This window comes from Hordeum vulgare, chromosome 5H (genome assembly GCF_904849725.1).
Source record: "Hordeum vulgare subsp. vulgare chromosome 5H, MorexV3_pseudomolecules_assembly, whole genome shotgun sequence".
In the NCBI taxonomy this organism is placed as follows: Eukaryota; Viridiplantae; Streptophyta; class Magnoliopsida; order Poales; family Poaceae; genus Hordeum; species Hordeum vulgare.
The window spans coordinates 770,117-789,758 of NC_058522.1; the positions used below are offsets into that span (position 1 = coordinate 770,117).

Consider the following 19,642-nt stretch of genomic DNA (forward strand, 5'->3'; position numbering starts at 1 on the left):
CAATCTGTATACTTCGTATACTTCTGCTACCTGAAATCTTCTGAAAAATTACGAATGCCTGGGCAAAAGGCATATCAACCAGAAGCAAAAAGAATCAACTCAAAAGCTCTTTCTGAATAAAAATGAAAAATCATCTCGTGAGCGAAAAGTTTCTGTCTTTTTCCAGCAGGATCAAAGAACCATTACCAAGACTAGTCATAAAGGCTTTTCTTGGCTCAAACACAAAAAGAAACACAAAAAACACAACCACAACAAAATTATGAAAGTGTGGACGCAACAAAACAGAAATAAAAAGAAATAAATTCATTGGGTTGCCTCCCAACAAGCGCTATTGTTTAACGCCCTTAGCTAGGCATATGGATTTCAATGATGCTCACACAAAAGACAAGAATTGAAGCACAACGAGAGCATCATAAAGCATGTGAAAATCACATCTAAGTCTAACATACTTCCTATGCATAGACATTTTATAGGAAAAAAATTGGCAAGACAACCAATAGTTCACAAATGCAAGGAAGAAGAAAGAGACAATAGCAATCTCAACATAACGAGAGGTAATTTGGTAACATGAAAGTTTTCTACCACAATATTTTCCTCTCTCATAGCAATTACATGTGGGATCATACTCAAATTCAACAATATAGCTATCCCATAGGATATTCTTTTCATGGTCCACATGCATGCAAAGTTGATGCTCTTCAAAAATAGTTGGATTATCATCAACGAAAGTCATGACTTCTCCAAACCCACTTTGAATATTATTGCAAACATCATATTCATCATGAGGCTTAAACAAATTTTCAAGATCATAAGAAAAAGCATTACCCCAATCATGATCATTGCAACAAGTAGTGGACAAAGCAAAACTAGCATCCCCAAGCTTAGGGTTTTGTATATTTTTAGCATGATTATCACTAATAGAATTTATAGTGAAACCATTGCAATCATGCTTTTCATTCAAGGAGCCCTCGTGAATCACTTCATTAATTTCTTCATCATGATTTTCCGGTTCACGCATATCAAGCAAGAATCCATAGAGAAAGTCAAGTGCACTCAACTCACTAGCAATTGGATCAACATAATTGGATCTCTTAAAGAGATTAGCAAGTGGATGAGGATCCATATCACTAGATTTTCAGCAAGCGAAGATGCAAGCATATTGAAGACACATGGTACACAAGCGAATAGAAAGCAAGCGAGATAAAAGGGCGAACGAAAAAGGCAAACGAAAAAAGGCAAATAGTGAAGTGGGGGAGAGGAAAACGAGAGGCAACTGGCAAACAAAGTAAATGCAAGAGATGATTTTGCGACACCTACTTGGATGAGTTCTTGACTTGATCCTGCTCCCCGGCAACGGCGCCAGAAATTCTTCTGCTATCCCATAGACAACAGCGCCAGAAATTGACACGTTGACAGAGGCTGGGCTTGCGTTGGTTTTTTCCTTGAAGAGGGAAGGGTGATGCAGCACAGGAGCAGTAAGTATTTCCCTCAGTTTGAGAACCAAGGTATCGATCCAGAAGGAGGGTCTCGTCAAGTCCAGAGTACCTGCGCAAACACAAACAAGCTTGCACCCAACGCTTCGAAGGGGTTGTCAATCCCTTCAAGATTGTTTGCAAAATGAGATCTAAAGGCGGAAAGTGCAACGAAGTAAAAAATGTAAGGCTGAAAATATGGTGTGGAGTAGACCCTGGGGGCCATAGTGTTCACTAGAGGCTTCTCTCAAAATAGCAAGTGTTACGGTGGGTGAACAAATTACTGCCGAGCAATTGATACAACCGCGCAAAGTCATGACGATATCTAAGGCAATGATCATACATATAGGCATCACGTCCGAGACAAGTAGACCGATACTTTCTGCATCTACTACTATTACTCCACACATCGACCACTATCCAGCATGCATCTAGTGTATTGATTTCATGACGAACAGAGTAACGCTTTAAGCAAGATGACATGATGTAGAGGGATAATATCAAACCAATGATGAAAACCCCATCTTGTTACCCTTGATGGAAACAACACGATGCGTGCCTCGCTACCCCTTCTGTCACTGGGTGAGGTCACCGCACGGTATGAACCCAAAACCAAGCACTTCTCCCATTGCAAGAATCATAGATCTAGTTGGCCAGACAAAACCCACAACTCGAAGAGAATTAGAAGGATATGAAATCATGCATAAGAGAGATCAGAAGAAACTCAAATAAGATTCATAGATAATCTGATCATAAATCCACAATTCATCGGATCTCGACAAACACACCGCAAAAGAAGATTACATCGGATAGATCTCCATGAAGATCATGGAGAACTTTGTATTGAAGATCCAAGAGAGAGAAGAAGCCATCTAGTTACTAGCTATGGACCCGTAGGTCTATGGTGAACTACTCACGCATCATCGGAGAGGTCATGGTGTTGATGAAGAAGCCCTCCGTGTCCGAATCTCCCCTCCGACAGGGCACCAGAACGTGCCCCAGATGGGATCTTGCGGAGACAGAAGCTTGCGGCGGCGGAAAAGTACTTTCGATGATCTCCTAATTTTTTCTGGAATTTATGGGAATATATAGGCGAAAGACCTAGGGCAAAGGGCGTCCAGGGGGCCCACAAGCCTGGATGGCGCGGCCTCCCCTTGGCCGCGGGGTGGGGGCTTGTGGGGCCCCTGGGGCTCCCCTGCCTTGGCTCCCAAGCTTCCCAATATTCTTCCGTTCCAGAAAAAATTATTTTCAGGGATTTTCTTCCGTTTGGACTTCGTTTCAAAATCTCCTCTAAAAGGGGTAAAAAACATGGAAAAACACGAACTGGCACCTTGCACTGAGTTAATAAGTTAGTCCCAAAATATATATAAAAGGCATACAAAACATCCAAAGTTTGACAAGATAATAGCATGAAACCATAAAAAATTATAGATATGTTGGAGACGTATCAGTGGCCCAACGAGGTTCGGTGGTGGTGGGTTGCTGGCCGCTGCTGGAGGTCCCGGGGTGGCAGGGCGTGCTTGGGGCGGCGGTGCTGGACCGTGTCGGATCTGCATCGGGCCCCCAAGCCCGCTGTCTCCTGGGCGATGCGGGCTGTGGTGGCGCGGGCCGGCCATTGCCGGTGGCTTCGGGTGCCAGTGGTGGTGCGGTGTGGTGGTGTGCCCTGTTGGGAGGGTCCGGCGGTATGGCCGCGGTGATCGGTTTGACCGGGGTGCAGGTGGAGCGGGTTCGTGGGGGCGGTGGCGCTGCGGCCGTGCCCATCGACGGTGCAGCGTGGTGGATGTGATCCTCCTTCTCCTCGGTCTATAATGGCTATGACCTGGGGGCGTGCTTGGGAGGATCTGATCGGGGCCCGAGGCGTGTCGGAGTTGCTACTCCGGGTACGTGTGATTAGGCTCGATCCGGGATGTACCGGCGGCTGGCGAGGTCCCTCCCTCCGTTGGTACGGTGGTCGTTGGTGGTGGTCGGGACTTCACGGTACTGTCGGGCAACACGGAGTCGAGGGCCACGGATATGGCGTTGTCCGAGGGTACTCGGCGACGGCCGTCGGGAATCACGGAGGTGTGTCTCCTCTAGTCCACCGGGATTGGCTGGGGACACAGGGCTGGGCCCCTACTGTGGTGGCGCCAGACCAACCTCTGTGGCTCATGTCGGGCTAGGAGTGAAAGATGTGGACTTTCGCTCTTCCTACCATGGCTGGTACTCTGTGGTGTGGGCAGTGGGTGAGGTCCTGGATTTGGATGCCGGAGCGGCGGCTGTGGAGGGTGGGTCGCTTGGTTGGCTCTCCGGCGGGTGCCATGTCGGCGGTGGTGGCTTCCTTCTTGGTTCGTGCGGGCGACGAGAGGGGTAGCAGTTGGTGGCTCAGGCGCGTCCTCTGCTGGAGGTCGCCCAGATCTGGATCTGGGGTATGGGCATGCCACGTCTGCCCTAGGGCCGCGGTGACTTTGAAGACGTCGCTGTGGATCTCATCTCCGCGTCAGGATTCCGGGTGAAGACCCTTGCCCGGTGGGGCTAGGCAGCGACGACGCTCTGCGCCGTTCTCCCTCTTGGGGGGTGTTGTCTAGGAGCTTAGGGGTCCTAGGGTGTTTCGTGATTGTGCTCCATTCTTCTTGTATTCTCCTTCGGTAGCGCTGTTGTTCTCCTTCGCGGTCCGGCTAGCCTAGGATCTGCTTTGTAAGAGTGTCATCTCACCACCACGTATCGTTCAGCTGTGTACTTTGTGCGGTTTGTGCCTTTATTTATAAAGAGGGGCGAATGCCTGTTTCGAGAGAAGCAAGGACGAAATATATAAAAGGGATGGAGCAACACAGAAGTTATATCAAAAGGAGATTCCGAGCTTAATTAATCGCCAAAGAGCAATGAATCAAAGAGCGGCCAAAGTGCCAAAGGCAAGACCATATTGTATTGTACACTCTTGGAAACACATGCATGATTCTCCTACTGTCTAAAGCAAAGCTATTTCCTATGTTGCATATGCACACGACGCCACCTGATCCAGGCTAGGTAGGCAAAGGAGGAGACACATGCGCTAACCAGCCCTACAAGCCGTACGTCAGGAATCTAGAATTCCTTTTAAAGATGTTCACATCACATCACAGTTACTATGTAACTTCAAATGCAAAGTTGATTCACATCAGAGATACTATGTAACTTCAAATGCAAAGTTGATTTACACTAGTTCATGCTGTAAATAGTTCTTGCTCATAGGTGAAACTTGTCTAAGTTCGTTCTTGCTCCTAGCAAATAATGTACTCCACCCGTGCCATGTTTAAAGCGACAATTAATAAGAGCCGGAGAGATCGAGCACCGACATTTATACAACACCAAATCAGCTACTACATTAGATGTGTATATGGGACAAAAGAATGTATATTGTACAAGAGCTTTCCTTTTTAGCAAAGAACAAAGGAATAAAGAACATGCCTAATAACAAAGGAAGACATGAAAGAGGGAATATGACATGATGTATTAATTTGTTAAAGAGCCATATTACTTTGTCTTCTCCTTTGTGTTTGCTTGCTGATTCAGCTTAGTCGAATGAACGAGCACTCTCTTGTTATTGTTCACATCGTTCGGTCGTGCAAGTGAAAGGCAATAATGATGATATATGATGAAGTGACTGAGTCTGGAAAAGCTGGTATGAACTCTATCTATTTTGTTTTTGTAAATATGACTAGCTTGTCGTCCCAGATTCAGCTTTGTTAGAGAGAACCATGTTTGCAATGACAACTTAGAGATCATAGTTTCTGATGCCATGCTTAATTAGCTAGGAGCCTATAATGGTTTGTCTTGAATGCCAACATAGATTTTGAGATGACTATGATGTAGTATGATAGGATGGTATTCTCCTTTGAATGATTCAAGTGGCTTGACTTGGCGCATGTTCATGCATGTAGTTGAAACAAAATCAACATAGCCTCTATGATGTTCGTGTTCATGGTGATTTCTATCCTGCTCATGCTTGCACTCAATGTTACTCAAACTCATTCCATCTTGATGACTGTTGTCGCTCTCTAGTTGGTCACTTCCCAGTCTTTTGCTAGCCTTCACTTGTACTAAGCGGGAATACTGCTTGTGCATCCACTTCCACAAACCCAAAGTTGTTCCATGTGAGTCCACCATACCTACCTATTTGCGGTATTTACCTGCCGTTCCAAGTAAATTTACATGTGCCATTCTCTAAACCTTCAAGAAATAATCTGTTTTGCATGCCCGAACCGCTCATGTGGTGACAGGGGGCTATTGGTATCTTCCATGTTAGGCGTGTTATCCTCGACATGTGTTTATTCACTGTGATTCACGAGAAAGGGGCCGGTAATTGGAATGCCCAGTTCCACGCTTAAATCGAAAACATAACTGTAAAAGAAGACTCGCCCCGGATTGATGTTAGTATGGATGGTACCTGAGGATTCGGCTAGCCGTGGAGTGTGATTGATTGGTGGTGGGGGAGTTAAAACTTTACTTTTCTATTTGGGAACCTCCTATAGCATGAGTAGCATGGAAGATATTGAGAACTCTTGGTCATTGCGTTGATAATGAAAGCATGCCACCCAAAATTATTATCTCTGTTTTCAAAGCTTGAGCTATGGCACCTCTCCAAATCAATACTTCCCTCAGCGAAGGGCCTGTCTATTTATTTTCCTGTCGAGTCATCCTCTTCTTATATAAGCACCAATTAGAGAGCACCTCTGTCATTTTTATGCTTTGCTTTTGATTGATTTTGAGTATGACTATGACTGGATCTTCGTTGCTATGAATTACAATGTTTAGTCACCCCTTGATCTTTGAAAGTGCTCTGCATTTATGTTTTGCGGTCTCAGAAAGAGCTAGCGAGATACCACCTATTCATATTGCTTCATGCTTGTTTTGATTGAATTGTTGGTATCTGAAACTCATTATTATTTGCTCGCTAGCTGTTTATGCCATTGATATTAGTTTACCGTGAGACCTTTGTGTCATTTGCTTATGTGGTTAACTGGTGATCTTGCTGAAATTCTGGTTATGAGTTAGACATAGTTGCAACAACAAGATCAAATAGAGTTTGTCAAAGTTTTTCTTTCTCTTTCAGTTTGTCAACTGAGTTGCTTGAGGACAAGCAAGGTTTTAAGCTTGGGGGAGTTGATACGTCTCCATCGTATCTACTTTTCGAAACTCTTTTGCCCTTGTTTTGGACTCTAATTTGCATGATTTGAATGGAATTAACCCGGACTGACGCTGTTTTCAGCAGAATTGCCATGGTGTTGTTTTTGTGCAGAAATGAAAGTTCTCGGAACGTCCTGAAAATTTACGGAGAATATTTCTAGAAAATATGAAAAATACCTGCAGAAAGATCCACCGAAGGCGACGGGCCAGTGGGCCACAAGCCCTGTGGCCGCGGCCTCCCCCCTGGCCGCGGCGACCAGGCTTGTGGGGCCCACGTGGCTCTGCCGCCCCCAATTCCAGCGCTATTTATTCCATTTCGTCCCGGAAAAAATCAAGAGAGAAGATTTCATCGCATTTTACGATCCAGAGGCGCCGCCACATCCCGTTCTTGCCCTGGAGGGCAGATCTGGAGTCCGTTTTGGGCTCCAGATCAAGGAGATCGTCGCCATCGTCATCATCAACCTTCTTCCTTCTCCAATTCCATGAAGCTCTTCATCGTTCGTGAGTAATCTATTCGTAGGCTCGCTGGGCGGTGATGAGTAGGATGAGATCTATCATGTAACCGAGTTAGTTTTGACGGGGATTGATCCCTAGTATCCACTATGTTCTGAGATTGATGTTGCTACTACTTTGCCATGCTTAATGCTTGTCACTAGGGCCCGAGTGCCATGATTTCAGATCTGAAATTATTATGTTGTCACCAATATATGTGTGTTTTAGATCCGATCTTGCAAGTTGTAGTTACCTACTATGTGTTATGATCCGGCAACCCTGGAGTGACAATAACCGGAACCACTCCCGGTGATGACCATAGTTTGAGGAGTTCATGTGTTCACCAAGTGCTAATGCGTTGGTCCGGTTCTTTATTAAAAGGAGAACCTTAATGTGTTATCCCGTAGTATCCATTTGGACCCCGCTGCCACGGGAGGGATGGACAATAGATGTCATGCAAGTTCTTTTCCTTAAGCACGTATGACTACACACGGAATGCATGCCTACATCACATCGGCGAACGGGAGCTAGCCATATATCTCTCCGTGTTATAACTGTTGCATGATGAATGTCATCCAGCAAATCACCGATCCATTGCCTACGAGTTTGTCCCACTGCCACTGTTACTTGCTTTGTCCTGTTGCTGCTGCTGCCACTACTATTGCTACTTGCTACTGCTGCTACTTGCTACTGCTGTCACTACTGTTGTTCCTTGCCACTGCTGTTACTCGTTACACTGCTGCTACCTGCTACAATACTTTTCTGGCGCCATTGATACTTCAGTTAGGAATAGTCTGCCTTGTCAACAGATCGTTTCTGGCACCGTTGCTATCATACTACCTTTGCTGCTTATATCCTGCTTGCAGATACTAATCTTTCAGGTGTGGTTGAGCTAACACCTCAACTTCTAATACTGGAGAATATCCTTTCACTCCCATCGTGTCGAACCAACAAATTTGGGTTGAATACTCTACCCTCGAAAACTGCCGCGATCCCACACGCTGGTGGGCCATTGCAAGACAATTGCTAATTGTTGAGCAACTGGAAGCGGTTCTTTTCTGGTGTCATTCCCGGGGACTGCCAGCACCGCACACAAACTCCATGTCTTTGGTGTGACAATCTTGGTGCCACTTATGTGTTAGCAAATCCTGTTTTTCATGCTAGGACTAAGCATATAGAGATCGACTATCATTTTGTGAGAGAGAGAGTTGCAAGCAAATAATCGGCGATCAAGTCACCGATGGGTTTACAAAGGCTTTTCTACAAAGTTATTTGAAGTGTTTAAACGTAATCTCAACTTAGGAAAGTTTTGATTATGGGAGGGTGTTGAAACACGTCTTATCTCTAGAGTCGTATCTCTAGATAGTTATACCCGAAGGCTTGCGTTGCAAGACAAGGTTGTATTCAGGAGGTAGTTGAAACTAGTTCTTATCTTGTTTATTTCGATCTCCCTCTTGTAATATCTCCAATGATCTCAAGTAGATCGATCTATGTAACCTACCGAGAGTTGGCTCTCCTGATCAATATATAACACCGCGGCTCCCATGTATGGAGGTAGAGACACTTCATATACTTTTCACATACCCAACACCATTGTTCCACCCCTATGTTGAACGGTACGGTCTGATCTCACTCTCATTTTAAAATTGAACCAAGAAAACGAAACCAAACGAATTATATTTTTTTATGGTTTATGATATTCAGCATGAAATTTCCTGACCGTTTTGAAGTTCCACTTTTCTTTTTTGCATATACCTAAAACCCGAATGGTTAACCGAATTAACCAAGATATATCAGTGACGTACTAGAGCTACGGAAAGACCACAACATACATCAGATTTCACTGGATACGTAAAGTGAGAAGCAAGGACGAAATATATAAAAGGGATGGAGCAACACAGAAGCTATATCAAAAGGAGATTCCGAGCTTAATTAAATGCCAAAGAGCATCGATCAAAGAGCAGCCAAAGTGCCAAAGGCAACACTTGGAAACACATGCATGATTCTCCTACTGTCTAAAGCAAAGCTATTTCCTATCTTGCATATGCACACGACGCCACCTGATCCAGGCAAAGGAGGAGACACATGCGCTAACCAGCCCTACAAGCCGTACGTCAGGAATCTGGAATTCCTTTTAAAGATGCTCACATCACATCACAGATACTATGTAACTTCAAATGCAAAGTTGATTTACACCAGCTAGGAGGGACAACATAAATGAAAAAACATGCTGTAAATGTATAGTGGGTGGTTCAAATCCGATCGTGAAATAGACATGTACTCCCCTTGCTTCGAAGCAATCGTTCTTGCTCATAGGTGAAACTTGTCTAATATAAGTTCGTTCTTGCTCCTAGAGAATTAATATGAGCCGGAGAGATCGAGCACCGACGTTTATACAGCACTGAATCAGCTACTACATTAGATGTGTATATGAGACAAAAGAGTGTATATTGTACAAGAGCTTTCCTTTTCAGCAAAGAACAAAGGAATAAAGAACCTGCCTAATAACAAAGTACGTAGTGGAAGACATGAAAGAGGGAAAATCACATGATTTATTAATTACGTCTGGCATGGTAAGGCTGCATCAGCAAATGTCTCCATGACCACTTAGTAGCACGCATGCTTGTACTCCAGCAGTCCGGATTGACGTCTCCAGCAGTCCGATTGCTACCCTTGTGTGAGGTAATTTCCTTTACTCCTAAATCTAATCTTGTTAGCACAACAACCAATCTATTTTTTTTGTTTGAGCTGCTAGTACAGCAATTTAGTATGAGCTGATTGTTCTCGTATTGGTGGTCGATTATTAATTTAAATACGTATGATTGCAGTATACTAGTATCATACGTAGCACTGTACATATTATTTTTTTGCATGCATATTTAATTATTTATCAACAAATTCAATATGTGTTGACGTTGGATTTGGCATGTGTGTTAAGCAGATCATGGGCACCGGAAACTGCTCTGATGAAGCAATCCGTGACTTCTCTAATCACATAGATGGGCAATTGGTGCGAGTGAATGCTCTTCTCGCGGCGAGCACCATCGTGATAGGAGTTATGGTCGGGATCGGTGCCTATGGTCAGCGCTTCCGTCACCATCCCCTGACCGGCTTCCTCTTCGTTGGTGCCAACACCTTGTTTCTGCCCATCCTCTCGTATGTTACCTCTACCATTGGTAATCAAGATGTCATCGCCATTTTCTCTGGTCCACACATCATATCAGGGAGTTGTCACACACAGGACCACATCATCTCTGTCTTCGTATGGGCTAGTCTTATTCAGATTGCTGGCCTCAACACCACTGCAATAGTTGCTGGTGATGATAAGGAAGGTCGCAACATTACCCCTCCAGCCACAGTACTGCTTGTTCAAGCAATATGGACTTCCTACCTTGTCGTTAACTTGCTAGGAAAGGATTTTTATTCACCGAGACAATGGTCGCTAAAGAATGTGGAGCCCGGAGATGTATTGGTCCTTCTTCCATCCTTTGCTCTTATCGTTGCTAAACTCCTTCTCAAATATTATGCATGGTACAGTGCAAGAAGTTCGTTAGCATTTGGGCGCAATCCACATCTCATTGTTGGATACATGGAGCAGCTAAAAGATGAAAAGCAGCATGTCGGGCCAGCAACTGAGCATTCCCTTCCTCCACTCATTGTTGCAGGAGAGGACATAAGATTGATAAATTTTAAAAGGGTGCCTTATGGTTACAGTCTCAAATTGTTATCCAACCAAGCTGATGGGGCAAGGATTGAAAACAACAACTTAGTGACCATTGACAAAGTTTGGCAGCTGCAGGATGACATGCTTCCGAGGTCTTCAAGGGAACAGTTTAAAGATTTATGCTTTTCATTCGCGTTGTTCAAGCTGCTAAGATGCCGATTTGCAAGGCATACAATTGTTGAGACTTGTTTCATGAAGGCCTATAACTTATTGCCACACATGTTGCTCCAGGATAGTGATGATCAAAGAGCATTTGGTGTGATTACACTTGAGCTTTCTTTCCTTCACGATTATTATTGTTCATCTCTCACAACCTCATATTCGAGGAGTTGGCTGCCCATTTTGAGCATATTTATATCTCTCTTAAGCATGGGTTGGAGCTTGTTCTATATGTTGGATGAAACTCTTCATATGACGGGGGAAGCTTCATGGAATGATTCACAGATTGAATGTAGCATTGAATGTGATACATTGACCTGGAAACATTATGGAAAGTGGTACTTGGATGATGTACCCGTATTTTTACTTGCGTCACTAGTTGTGCTTTCCGAGCTACGGGAGATTGCTTCTTACATCTGCTCTAACTGGACTAAAGTATCCCTCATCTGCCACTATGTTAGGCATGCTTCTTCCTGGCAGCAATCACCTTGGAAGAAGAAGTTACTAGGCCTTGTGCTACATAGAAAATGCAAGCTGCTAAATCATTGGGTGGACAAAATGAACCAGTGCTCAGTATTGACCCTCAACCCAAGAACAACTCCACTGGCTCTTCTTCATCGCCTCATCCCTGTGCTTGACCGGAAGAAGGTACCGACAGTTGTGAAGACTGCCGTTCTCAAGCCACTGAGGAGCCCAGGTTGGAGGAACCGAAGCAATGGCGTGGCATCCCTATGCACAAGGCTACAACTGCAGCCCGACAACAACCCTTTCTCACAGTCCAATGGCGTCAAAGGTATTGCTAATACAATGCTGGTGGCTTACATTGCCACGAGCATCCTGGAAGTGAGTAGATCGGGGAAGGATGACTTTGATCATAAGATCGCCGCCACACACTTGTCACGCTACTGCGCCTACTTGGTGGCCTACGTCCCCGAGCTACTCCCCGACGACAACCAGTGGTGCAAGAGCCTATACAAGGCCGTCCAGAAGGAAGGCAAGCGTGCACTCGCGGTAGCCGGCGGCGCCAAGGCTGTGGCATCGAACCCCGAAGCGCTGGTCCAGGCGCTGGGCGCCGGGAATGAAGCGGAGCACTACGTGCTCAAGAATGGCGCAGAGCTCGGCAAGAAGCTGATTGAGCTGGTGGAGGAGATAGGAGAAGAGGAGGCATGGGAGGTCCTCATGGACTTCTGGTCCGAGATGATCCTCTATGCCGCCCCCTCGGACAATGTCGAGGCTCACGCCGAGGCCATTGCACGGGGCGGGGAGCTGATAACTCTCATGTGGGCCTTGCTCACCCACATCGGGATCGTCAGCCGGCCAGAGCCCGCCACGCCTGACAACGCTCGTTGTGATGTTTAAGTCGTACACAAGTACTACTAGTCATGTGTTTCGATTCACTACTTTTCTGTTCTGTCGTTCATCTTGATTGGTGTTGTGTGGTATGGTGTGGTGTGCTACTAAAAAACTGCCCGTGTCATGTGTTTCGATTCACTACTTTTTTGTTCTTTCGATTCATCTTGATTGGTGTGGTGTGGTGTGCTACTAAAAGAACTGCTGTTGTCATGTGTTTCACTTCATTATTTTCTGATTGTTTGATTTGATCTTGATTGGTGTTGTGTTGCTGCTTAAGGGCATATAATTAACTTACTGCTTCCCAACATTTGGTTACATATATATGGATTTGTACGTCGTAAATGGACGCTCTTCAATCTCTAAACACGAAAGTCGTGGTATATTATTTACCAGGATCGGCACAGCAGTAGTAGATTAATTTGTCGAGTCGTTCAATTCCTGCTACGCATCAACATTAATCCACATAATTAACTAGGTTTTCCCCAAACTAATTAATAACTAACTCTATGATAAACATCCTCTAGCTAACGACCACACTAGGGATATATATCTAGCCAAAGGAGATCAATCATCAAAACTATGATGGACTAGCCAGTCCATCGATGTTGGTCATACGGCGTTGGATGACGTCAAGTGGACATTTCGGAGTCTGCCATTGCCCTCAACAAAGCGCGGAAGCGCTTCTAGTACCAATGCGTGGCCTAGATCCGGCCCATCTCCTCGATGGGGATGCCCTTGGTCTCCGGCAGGAAGAACTAGATGAAGGCGGTCGTCATGAGGAGCTCGCAGATGCCAAAGAAGTAGAAGGGGCCGAACTTGAAGTGGTAGAGCATCATGATGAAGATATGGGCGATGATGAAGGTGAAGGCCATGTTGAAGACCACCACCATGCTATGTGCCGCTGACCGGATCTCTAGCGGGATTACATATATTTACTAGTATTTACAGTTTGTTGCAAGATTACATATATTTACTAGTAGTATAGGTGGTGTTCCTAAAGCTACCACAAATTAAATTACAGTAGCTTAATTATCTTGTTAAAAGCGGTTGGAAGGCCTATATCACAAGTCACATCATATGCCCTTGAGCCGATTCTCTCTTTGTTTGCCAAGGGCAAGGAAGATTGTCTTGGAGTTATATTGGTTATGTTCTAAGCCGATGGCTGTTAAACATGTCATGTAAGAAAGAGGAACCGGTTCGGTTCTAAAACGCGTGTAGGCGCAACTACTTTGGACCACACTCCCAACAAGTATTATTCATTCCCATCCCTGCGTGTGGTGCAACTACGTTTGTTACCCGCGGGATGAAACTTTAGTTATCCCTCGAGAATGACAATTTTAGTAACCCGAGGTGGCAAATGTAGTTGAGAAAACATGACATCTCGCTCTGTTTTGGTTAACTATAGTGACCTCCGGGATGACACTTTAGTTATCCGGAGATAGTTTTCATATGTGTTTAACTAGTTGTCACATGTGGTCCAACCATAATTGTTATGTATGTTAATCATAGTTGCCACATATGTTTATCAGGTTGGCACGTACACGCAACTGCAGTTGCCATCTAGCAATCAATCATAGTTGCCATGTGAGTTTACCTAGTTGCCACGTACGCACAAACACAGTTGCCATCTAGCAACAGACGAGCGTCGTGTGGGCGAAGAACAGTTCGCCCACACACGCGTGGACTAGGTGGTGACTGTGTGGACAGAAACTGGTTTGCCCACAGATCGTAGCTGTCTACCACGCGATGCGGGTCGTGTGGGCGAACTCTCAAACGCCCACAAACACGATGATGCCTACGTTGCACTGAAATTTCAATAGATTCCTTGAAGATTCATGCAAAACAGAATGGATATTATCATTTGGGTAAAATAAGAGTTGGCGTGAGGGTAAAGTACAAACATGTCACACGTGTGGACATTATCATTTGGGTTAAATATATGTAATATTGGTAGTAATACCAGGGTGGTGAAGATTCCCCTCCCCCCCTCGCGTCGTCTCACGTAGGCGACTCGGGGGGCGACTCGGGGGCGATTAGGCCTCTCCTTGCCGCCGTTGACGGCGGCCTTCAGCCGGCCTGTGGCAACGGCAGGAGTTCTTCTACCTCCTCTCCACCCTTCCCGTGTTTTTTTTGAACTCAAACCGCATAACAATCGTTCTACGGTATTTCACCCTTCCCGTGTTAGCTCTTCTCCCTGCTCGCCCGCTTCGTCTTCGATGGCGCGGCGCGGGAGCTGCATCTAGGTTGCAGCCGCGGGATCCCATCGCGGTGGCCTCCCCGCGAGTTTTGGCATTGCTTGATGTGAGGCTGCACCATATGATGCTATAAGTGAGACAAGTCGCACCCACTACCATGCCCACTAGTCATCGTCACATATATATAGGTCTAATTGTTTATTTTATTTTATCAAGGGAGAATGCCCGTTCATTTTGTCCAAATGGACGGTTATGTATAAATGAGCTCAGTTTTCAGAAACGATACCTTCAAAAACTTTTTCAACAAGCAAGCAAAAGCCAGCCTGAACTGGTTTTCATTTTCTAGAAGTCAATAAATAGATAAGAAATGCATTTTGTCGATGCTTGTTCATATTGAAAAAGTCAACCAGATATTTTGAAGTTTTTAAAAAATCTGAAAAAAGGCACACAATGCCATGCAAATGTATACTGTACATGGGTGCAAATTTTCATGAGAAAATACATTGACATCATGCATTGGTAATTGGTAATTTTGAAAATAGTGAACAGCATGGTGCACTGTGCACCGTTCCCTATATAAAACCAATGATTTTCATTTTTTTTGTGTATCTTACGAATCAATGTATTTTATCCTCAAAATTTACATGCATATAGTATACACCCATATGTTAATGTATGGTTTATTTTTTATTTTTTCAAAGCTTCAGAATGTGATTTTTGAACGTTTCTAATAAAGGGCTCCATGAAGCTCCAAGGGAGTACGTCAGGGACCGAAGACAGCATCGATCAAAGGGAGGCCAAAGTGCCAAATACCGTATTGTTCACACTTTGGAGTTTGGAACACATGATTCTCCTACTGTCTAAAGCTTCTACTCCCTCCATTCCATAATATAGTGCGTCCTCGGTTTTTAAGTTTTAAGTTTAACAATGAATTTAATCAATGTGGATGATTGCAACGGAAGGAAAAACTGTACCATCAAAAACTTTATTCATATACGAATTCAATAATATAACTTTTGCTCCCATCGCAATCTGTCTCATTGGTTAAATTTATGGTGAAATTTAGACCTCGCAAAACGCATGCGCACTACATTGTGGAATGGAGGGAGTATCACAAATTTAGCTCACTTGACAGTCACACTCACACAGCCAGGCATAAAGCTAGGTGTGGGTATATATATTAGCAGTAGGCAAAAGAGAAAGCTAGGTGAGCTCATGCTCGCCGGGCATCAAGGCTACCTTACATATCAACAGTACGTACACAAACGAGAGACGACAGGCATCTTGCCAGCGCGCGGAATCATTGCAATTGAAATTGATGTACTAACAAACGAGAGACGATGTGCAAGCGAAATATATGTTCAAGTTTATTTTTGGGTGCTTATATATCATCAGATTCAGATCAATCATGAAATATATGTTCACAATCTTTTCATTTGATCTTGTACACGTTGATGCATTCTTGTGAGAACCTTTTTTTTCCTTTTTCTATTTGCGGGTCAAAACTTGGTCTAACTCAAAAAGGTATACATTTGGACAATCATAACTAGAACCATATTTATCTGGAAACAGCAGAAAAATAGTTTATTTATTGTACATTTTGATTTTATTTTATCTTCACATGCATGAGGAAAAAGGAAGATCAGGGAGGATTCATATATCAATTGAGGCTACACTAAAAAATTTCACTTCTTAAATTAGGGGTCAATCTCCTTAGCCATGTTGAATTGCATGCTTAAATGCTCAGCTGTTTTCAGCTCAAAAAAATCCGGGCTGGTCACTCCGTGCCGTTTTGATTAAATTGCATTAACCGACCAACACATTTATTTATAAGCGTAAGCGAATGAGAAAGATGTGCAGCGTATTTCAACAACGGCTGACTCTTATGGAGCTCCTGTGCATAGCAACATGTAGTCCAAGCCACCGGGTGAAGGTAATCTTGAGTACATGAAAAAGTGTGAGTGAGACGAACAGATACGTACCAAAGCTATTTTGCTCTTTTGTTTTTACAAAGAACCATGGAATAAAGAACATGTCTAGCATCCAGATCCAAGGAATAAAGGGAACAAAGGAAAAGTGGAAAAAATGAAAAAGACAAAAAGGAAAAAAAAGGCATATATTAGTTATATCAGGAGAATGGTGCATTTGCAAATGTCAGGATGGACTGCTAGTAGCAATAGATAACACACATATTTCCATGACCTCGTAGCACGCATGGTTGAAAACCGACGCTCAAGGAAACAATACTCTGGTACTCCAGCAGTCCGATTGCCACCCTTGTGTAAGCTTATCATTTCCTTTAGTACAAGAAACTATGAGCTAGTTTGGTCTTAATGTTGTTCTATCAGTGAATCAATTGAATGCTTACATTGCAGCATAGCATCATTGGACGAATGGTTGTATTCTTTTTGCGTGTTTGTCAACATCTTCAACTTGTACTGATGTTTGAATTTGATATGTGTGTTAAGCAGATTATGGGCGTCGGAAACTGCTCCGACCAAGCAATCATTGACTTCTCTAAGCACATAGATGGGCAGTTGATGAGAGTGAACGCTCTGCTGGTGGCCAGCACCATCGTGATAGGAGTTATTGTTGGGATCGGTGCCTATGGTCAGCGCTACCGTCACCATCCACTTACCAGCTTCCTCTTCCTTGGTGCCACCACCTTGTTCGTGCCCATCCTCTCCTATGTTGTCTCTACCGTCGATAGTAATCTAGGTGTTGTCACTATTTCCTCCGATGCACACATAATACCAGGGTGGTGCAGTACACGTAGCCACATTTACACTGTGTTCGTATGGGCTAGTCTTGTTCAGATTGCTGGCGCCAACACCACTACAATAGTTGCTGGTGATGACAACAAAGGACGAAACATTACCCTTCCTGGCACTGTACTGCTTGTTCAAGCAATATGGACCTCGTACATTGTCGTGTACTACCTAGGAGGGGGATATTATTCAACGAGACAATGGTCCATAAAGCATATGGATCTTGCAAATGGATTACCGGTTCTTCCATTGTTTTCTCTTCTCATTGCCAAGCTACTTCTCAAATATTATGCTTGGTATGGGGCAAGCAGGTCATTAGCATTTGGGCGCAATCCTCATTTCATTGTTGGATACATGGAGCAACTAAAAGCCAAGCTAACAAGTGAGCATTCCCTTCCTCCACTCATAGTTACGGGAGAGGACACAACATTGGTACAGAAGGAGCCTCATGGTTATAGTATCAAATGGTTATTTAACCAAGCTGATGGGACAGGGATAGACAACAACAATTTAGTGACCACTGATAAAGTTTGGAGGTTAGAGGATGATATATTTCCGAGGTATTCAACCAAGCAGCTAAAAGATATATGCTTTTCGTTTGCATTGTTCAAGTTGTTAAGATGTCGATTTACAAGGCATACAATTGCTGAGTTTGGTTTCATCAAGGCCCATAACTTATTGTCACACGTGTTGCTCCAGGATGTTGATGATGAAAGACCACTTGGGATGATTGCACATGAGCTTTCTTTCCTTCATGATTATTATTATTCATCTCTCCCAACCTCATATTCAAGCAGTTGGCTACCCATTTTGAGCATATCTATTTCACTTCTAACCATGGGTTTGAGCTTATTATATCTATTGCTCATAACAGTTGTGATTTTGCTGTATGCTTTTATGGGATGGCCACATCATGGACAGATGCAGTGTTTTCTGAATTGCCATCCTTCGTTCCAGAATGAACATGAAGATTTTTTCTATAGTTCTTCGAACCAGATACAATATGGAAATATTTTCTTCGATCTTGCCCCAGTGGGTTTGCTTGCGGCACTAGTTGTGCTTTCGGAGGTGCGGGAGATTGCTTGTTACATCTGCTCTAACTGGACTAAAGTATTCCTGATCTGCTCCTATGTTAGGCATGCTTCTTCGTGGCAGAAATCACATTGGAAGAAGAAGATGCTTAGCCTTGTGCTGCGTAGAAAATGCAAGCTGCTAAATCATTGGGTGGACAAAATGAACCAATGCTCAGTCTTGGCACTCCACCCAAGCACAACCCCAGTGCCTCTTCTCGGACGCCTCATCCCACTGCTTCACAGGAAGAAGGTACCAAGAGCAGTGAAGGCAGCTCTCCTCAAGCCACTTAGAAGCCCCAATTGGAAGAACAGAAGCAATGGCGTGGCATCCCTTTGTACAAGGCTACAACTGCAGGCCGACAACAATCCGCTCTCAACATCGAATGGCGTCAAAGGTGTAGCTGATACCATGCTTGTGGCCCACATTGCCACGAGCATCCTTGAAGTGAGAACATCGGAGCCACTCCGCCAGGCTGACTCTGCTAATGAGATTGCCGCCACACACTTGTCACGCTATTGTGCCTACTTGGTAGCCTATGTCCCAGATCTACTCCCCGACAACAACGAGTGGTGCAAAAGCTTGTACAAGGGCATCAAGAAAAAAGCCAAGCGCGCACTCGCGGCATCCGGCAACACCGGGCAGGCGTCATTGAGTCCTGAAGCGCTGGTCCAGGCGCTGAGTGCCGGGTCTGAAGAGGCACACGACCTGCTCAAGAATGGTGCGGAGCTTGGGAAGAAGCTGGTGGAGCTGGCGGGAAATGAAGGAGAAGAGGTGGCATGGGAGCTCCTCGCAGAATTCTGGTCTGAGATGATACTCTATGCCGCCCCGTCGGACAATGTCGCCGCCCATGCCGAGGCCATTGCGCGGGGTGGCGAGCTGATAACACTTCTGTGGGCGTTACTCACCCACCTCGGGTTCATCAGCCGGCCAGAGGCTGCCATGCCTAACACCCCTGGTGATGTTTAAGTCGTATGAGTCCTAGCTAGTTATGTGTTTCAATTCACTACCTTTTGTGTTGTTTCATGTTGATTGGTGTGGTGTGGTGTGGGGTGCTACTAAGAAGTTTGTCATGTGTTTCATTTCAGTACATACACTTTCAATTCCTTGATTTGAAAATGACATACAATAATATATATATATATATATATATATATATATATTCCAATGTCGTGTGCTTCATTAACAATTTATTAACTCGGTTCTCACGAGCATGCCAATGTGTTCCTTCTTTCCTTCTTCTTTCTTGTACCAGTCAGGGTACGA

The 19,642-nt window shown here is 44.4% G+C and overlaps 2 protein-coding genes across 2 annotated transcripts; both read left to right on the forward strand.

The window, feature by feature from the left end:
* Positions 1 to 3,664: 3,664 nt before the first annotated feature.
* Positions 3,665 to 12,348, forward strand: LOC123452329. The gene is made up of 3 exons (XM_045128969.1): positions 3,665 to 3,877; positions 8,522 to 8,540; positions 10,022 to 12,348. Exons 1-3 carry the CDS (start codon positions 3,665 to 3,667, stop codon positions 12,346 to 12,348), a joined length of 2,559 nt encoding a protein of 852 aa, XP_044984904.1.
* Positions 12,349 to 16,897: 4,549 nt separating this feature from the next.
* On the forward strand, positions 16,898 to 19,439 carry LOC123399044. The gene has a single exon (XM_045093473.1). The coding sequence runs from the start codon at positions 16,898 to 16,900 to the stop codon at positions 19,343 to 19,345; it is 2,448 nt and encodes an 815-aa protein (XP_044949408.1). The 3' UTR covers positions 19,346 to 19,439.
* Positions 19,440 to 19,642: the final 203 nt, after the last annotated feature.

Excerpts from the sequence above, each read along its gene's own strand:
- LOC123452329 (XM_045128969.1), top strand. The coding sequence starts at position 3,665 with ATGGCTGGTACTCTGTGGTGTGGGCAGTGGGTGAGGTCCTGGATTTGG.
- LOC123399044 (XM_045093473.1), top strand. The coding sequence starts at position 16,898 with ATGCTTACATTGCAGCATAGCATCATTGGACGAATGGTTGTATTCTTT.